The sequence below is a fragment of the Artemia sp. Qi Xiang Cuo genome, chromosome 10 (genome assembly GCF_049724085.1).
Source record: "Artemia sp. Qi Xiang Cuo chromosome 10, ASM4972408v1, whole genome shotgun sequence".
NCBI classification, from domain to species: Eukaryota; Metazoa; Arthropoda; class Branchiopoda; order Anostraca; family Artemiidae; genus Artemia; species Artemia sp. Qi Xiang Cuo.
This window is the reverse complement of record NC_142803.1, coordinates 72202748-72208682: the sequence shown is the minus strand read 5'-3', so window position 1 is coordinate 72208682 and position 5935 is coordinate 72202748. Positions and strand designations below refer to the sequence as shown.

Below are 5935 nucleotides of genomic sequence, written 5' to 3'. Positions count from 1 at the left end.
AAATTTTGACATGAATTCATTTCCTGTTTCGTGTGTATCCTTCACAGATCTTTAAACTAGTAAAAGTGTATGATTCATGTATGTATGTATGTATATTTTTTTTCCTTGAAAATGACTCCATATTTTTTCTTTTTTTAAATAGTACCCTGGGATTTTCTGGCCAAACAAAAATTATTTAAGTAGGTTACAAGTGTCAGTGTCATGGCTTTAGACTTTTACAGTTAGGGAAGGGGGTAGTAGTATGACTCTTGTTTGTTGTGATTTTGTTGGCTTTAAGCTTGATTTGTTTATCTAATTTAAGTTTGACTCTTTTATGCTTTATGTATTCATTTACACTAGTGCCTGTTGTATTTTTGTTTCCTATTAGTATATATTTTATTTCTTTTCGTTTTTTGTTTTATTTGTTCTCCAATAGTTATTCTTTTGGTCGTTTTGAGTTTGATTTGTTCTAGGAATATATTTTTGCTGTTCTTAAGTTGAATATTGCCTTTATTTTGAAAAATCGCTTTTTTGAAAACTTTTTTTTATTGATTCCTCTTCGTTTTCATCTCCAAAGTTTCAAGTTTTCTCAGATTCCCATTTAAACATCTTTTTTCTCAACAATAAAGCTTCATCAAAGCATCAAAACTAGTGTCAACGGTACCATATCAAAGTAACAAAGTATTAAAACAAAGAAAGTATCAAAGTAAACAAAGTAACAATAAGTAACTTGCACAACTTACAGCTCTTGCGCCGTAAAACAAAGCCACCCCGTAAATGAGTAAATCAAAGTATCTAAGCAACAATACGCAGCTTGTGTAACTGATTTATCTTGCCTTGGGGATGGGGGGGGGCTCAACCCCGGAAGCATAGTTATTTCAGCTTCGGAAAACTTCAAACAAAATGGCTATGTCTAAATTATGACCAGATACGATTGGGGAAAAAGGTGCTTGGGGAGGCTGGTTGCCATTTGATAACTTTTGCCTATTAATTAAGGAGCTGGAACTTTCAATATCCAATCAAATTAAACTTTTCCAAAATATATACGACCATTCGCTCCATAAAACCTTATATAACCCCAGGGAAGAGCTTATAAAACTCTTCCCGGGGGGTTGTATTGGTCCCGTAGTTTATTTTATCTGATCTTTTGAATGTTCGGTAAAAAATATCTATATAAAAAATTTGGTCCGGCGCATGTTAGTAAAAGAGGGTGTGGAGGGGGGGGGGTTGTGACCCTGAGCAAAAACATTAACATTAAAAAGGGTAATAGAATTTTTAATTTTATTTTTAATTAGCCCTTCCTAATAATATACGGCCCCTCCTTCCGCATTCCCTATTAAGGGCCGCGATGTAAAAAAAATATTTTCATTTAGATATGCAACGATATTGCGTTCCCGGTGATTTTTAGGGGTATATATGAGGTTTTGAGGGGGGGGGGCAATGTGTTGCCAGAAAAGCAACCATGGCATTTAAAAATAGTATAATATAAGAAACGTAATGGCTCTTTTGGACCTTTTGTTGCCAAAAATATAGTTTCCTTTTATTGCGAAGAAATTCTATATACCACAATATTGCATCCTCATAATTGACTAAGAGCTGTTATAATGTGTTTTTTGCAATTATGACCGTTTTTGTTATTATTTTTTGTTCTGTATATGAGTAAATGCATTTTTTGTTGCTCTTTGTGAAAATGCACTTTGTTTGTATTACTGACAATTAATTCTTTTAAGAGCGGTTTGTGATCGCCAAGTACCAATGATGAGTTCACATTATGCCTAGAAATGAAAAAATATTTCGCTACCGAAACTTCTTGAGCCATCAGTAAATTTAGCTATTGATGAGTGTTCAATTACTCAATAGCATTGAGATGTTGGTTTTGCAAAGGAAGGATCATATTTTATTTACTAGTGTTCTATCAATGACGTTGGATATGCTTCAGAAATCTATAGACATACATCTGCGAAATTCATAGATATTTTTGTTATATAATAATATCTTCTTTCAACAATTACTCCTACAAAAAGATTCATTCTGTAGTATTTTGTAAATATGTTCATGAGTTGAGTTTAAAGTATTGTTCTGTAGAGTTTCCACTAGACAATGAGGAATTTAGAAAAATACACACCTTAAAGGAATTTCTAGTTGAAATCCAAAGGAATATTGGTATTGGGGAAACCTTAAAAACAATAGCAATGGGTATCACAAATGGACTTTTATACATACATGGCAAAGGAATTTATCATGGCCATTTGAAACCAGAGAATGTCTTAATAAATCACAAAGCTGACTTGATGATACCAAAACTCACTGATTTTGGGGAAGGGAGGAATGAACTAACCAATGCTAGCTGGTTGACAATAACCTCATGTTCCCAAATCGGTGCTGCAAAAGGGACCATTAGTTATGCAAGTCCCAAACGACTTGCTGGCAAAAAAGCATCTCCAGTAAGTGATATATATGTATTAGGAATGATGCTCTACCAGATTGCTAAACCATCCCTTTCATATCCTTGGGCAGAAGAATTTCCCGACGCTTCTTTTAGCTGTCCAATAGAACAAACTATAGAAAATGGATTTCGAACATCTTTCGATTCTTTCCATAGTGACTTAGCCATGACCATATGCTCATGGTGGGTGCATGACGGAAATGCCAGGCCCTCTTCGGCTGGTGTTTTACACCTCTTGGCTGAACTACCAGACAGTGCCTTTGAATTGAACAGCCAGTTACCGGACATTGGTTTGGAGTTTCATCATTTGCCTGATGATTCTACCAACCTAGATTCAGAAGTTGATCCAATCATAGGGGATGATTTGGCTCTTTCCGTTGCTGGTCCAACACACCCTGAGTCAACTTTCAACTTATCCGCAAATTTGGACTTCCTGAAATGTGTAGAATCTGCAGAAGGACCAAGCAAAGTTTTTCAGTCTTCACTTGAAAAAGATTTGATTACTAGTACTCCTAACTATTTGTTTTCTGAAAACCGTTCAAAAAAAGTCTATTATGCTAATGAAGCTACCTCCATTTCACCAATTCTTCAAAAAAAGGTCTTCAGCCCATTTGATGCTTGAATCAGAAGAGTTGTTCAATATGCCTGACAAACTTATGCCAGAAAGAGAGAAAAGAGTAGTGGCAGCAGGCCTTGCTGTAGACCAGTTCGGGATAAAAACTTTGCGGCGGTTCCAACTTGCAGCGATAAATGCAACAACAAAAGGGACAGATGTTTTAGTGGTAGCCGGTACAGTTTCAGGCAAATCAATTTGTTACCAAGTTCCAGCTATCATGGAGAACGTCATCATGCTTGTCATTGTACCTACTCTTGCAATAAGAATGGAACAGTTTCAGTCTCTGAAAATTAAAGGTGGAGTAGTTTATGAAGTAGGAGCTAATATTTCAGGTGATGAGTTCTGCAGACAAGAGATTGAAATCACGGAACAATCAGCTACAAACCCGATAATAATTTTAGGCACCCCAGAAACATTTATGGGTACTGATATGTCGGATGGATACATTAAAACTAATGTCACTGTGATAAAGAAGCATTTAAAGTTACTGGCATTTGATGAATGCCACCTTTTTGATAAATGGAGAACTTTCAAACAGGACTTCAGGTAAACGTCTGAAATATAGCTGGTAAAATCGGGAGTTCCACTTATCATATTAACAGCAACACTTCTTCCACGTAAGATCCAGTTGCTTCAGAGTGAACTACTTCAAAACCCTGTAGAGATTAGAGTCTCTATTAATAGACCGAATGTTATCATATATTTGCAGAGTTATCTCACTCCACCTTAAAAAAAAGAACATCCAAAATGGACAACTTCATGGGAAAACCTAGCAAACCAAGTTGCCGCAATAGCAGCTGAAAGAAAAGGTCCTGCTATTACCTATTTTAGCAATAAATCTGACGCAGAGCTGTTAAGTTGCTTTTTGAGTCAGAAAGGCATCCCTGCATCTTGTTTCACAGAAAATTTCACAGGCTCGGACAAAAAACAGATCCACACTAGTAAGCTAGATGAAACAATAGAAATTCTGTGTGCTACTCCAGCATATGAGCTTGGGATTGACCTAAAAAATATTTGGACAGTTATAAGAGTAGGTATCCCAAAAAACTTTTCAATCTGGGTACAAGAACAAGGCCGTGCTGGTAGGGACGGTGAAGCTTCAAGTGCTGTGATGCTAATATCCGAATTCCATGATTTACAGCATTTGACATTCTGGAAGAAATCTGTTTCTGACGATGAAACTAAGAATCTCGTTGTGTCTGACTTTGAGGAGGCCCTAAGATATGTCTATGCACGAATATCAGGATTTTGCATGCGCAAACACCAAATGAAATATTTTGGTGAAGTACCTGATGAAAAGACAGTAATTAGGAAATGATGATCGGGTTGCATGGGCATGTCCTCTTTTAGTACCCACGACAAAACAGAGGACTTAAAAAATATACAAAGTGTGTTTAGCATCTTACAAAGCAGAGGTATTTGTGAAATAGCAGAAATACGTCTATCTGCTTTTCTGCTTGGCAAGACAGATAAGTCTTTGGCAAAAAAACTTTCAACTGAAGACTTTCAATCAAGCGTTTATGGATGCATGTCTGATGGAAAATACTTGCCTGTCTTGTTACGACAGGCTGTTGTTTTAGGTTTCCTGGAAATGCATTTTGTTGAGCATTTTTTTACAGTGCCTGTTATGAATAAATTATTAAGACTTGGATTACCAGTCTTAATAATTTCAGATCCAATATCTTTACTGTGAACAACGATGCCAAAGACAGAAGCAGAGACGCATAAGAAACAAAACAAGAAAATAACACGAGGAGGATCAGGCAAGGTCCTTAAGCTCTTAAAGCAGAAAGATCTATGGAGACTTGCATAATATATAATATAATATATTATTAAGATTCTGTACAGATTAATGAGACTAATTTGTAATTTGAGTACATTACTGGTTTTTAATGTTCTTTTCAGATTGTTATTGTGATTTCTTCTCAATGCACAAGCCAAGCTTGAGTATTGAAATTATTTATAATTTAGCCTACAGAATGAAATTCTTTCTTTATAATATACACCAGCTACTGGTTAACCATATCTCCTTTGTTCCTTCAGTTCTAGCTGTTCATGAATATGATCTACTCAATGATTATATAGCTTTCATAAAATAGCCTAGGCCTATGAAGAACTATTAGGGGGGGGGAACCAGGTATTAATTGTCCAAATGACAAAATTTTCCTTATTTTTTTATAGCATGTCACCTTCTAAAGAGAAGATATTCTAGACCTTACATATTTTGAAAGCATTAGGCAGGGAAGAAGCTAAAAAGTTAAGGGAAGATAGGCTATTTGGAGTTTTGAATAGGATGTTCAATAAAGATCAATCACTGTTTTGCAGTTAGTGTTTCCTTCTAAGTAGGACAATTTATGTGTATTGAAGCTATTTTTAATGCCTAGCTTTAACATCAACCTAATCATAAAATGATAATAACTAAATTACCTGTTGAAAATAAAACTAATATTTCCAAAGTCTTCAACAAGTCTTCCGGTTATCCTTTCAGCTCAGTTAGGTTAGGGCCGTTTTTTAACTCAAAAATTCGCAGTGTTTCCACATTTCTTTTCAAAAAAAAGTTAAAATATAGACGATTTTAGGGAAATGGCTGTCAGGATTCGGGAGAAAATCGGGGGATGGCTCTCAGGATTTTGTAGAATTTTCAGTAAGAACTTTTTTTTTAGTTTAAATTAAGTTTTTGGAGGTGCTCGGGCCATATGCGAATAATGTACCAAATTCTAAAAGTTCAGAGCGCAGATTTACTGGAGCCAGCTGCGATTCCGAAAAGGAAATTCGTTGATCAACTTTGTCAAACATGACAAAATTAAGCAGCTAGAAGCTTGAAATGTATTTAATTTTGTAACTAAGTGCAGTCACATTTCATTCAGACTCTAAAGCTGTTTAATTAAGACATT

General features: G+C 35.5%; 1 protein-coding gene across 1 annotated transcript; it reads left to right on the top strand.

The window, feature by feature from the left end:
- The first annotated feature begins 3065 nt into the window (after positions 1–3065).
- Positions 3066–4696, top strand: LOC148948138 (putative ATP-dependent DNA helicase Q1). Its single transcript, XM_089096110.1, has 2 exons — positions 3066–3587; positions 3873–4696. The coding sequence occupies exons 1-2, from the start codon at positions 3067–3069 to the stop codon at positions 4357–4359; spliced, it is 1008 nt and encodes a 335-aa protein (XP_088952236.1). The 5' UTR covers position 3066; the 3' UTR covers positions 4360–4696.
- The last annotated feature ends 1239 nt before the right edge of the window (positions 4697–5935 follow it).

What these genes read in the sequence shown, in the direction of transcription:
- LOC148948138 (XM_089096110.1), top strand. Translation starts at nt 3,067, where the DNA reads ATGCCTGACAAACTTATGCCAGAAAGAGAGAAAAGAGTAGTGGCAGCA. An exon ending in ACTTTCAAACAGGACTTCAG is followed by an intron (nt 3,588 to 3,872) that starts GTAAACGTCTGA and finishes TACCTATTTTAG; the next exon opens with CAATAAATCTGACGCAGAGC.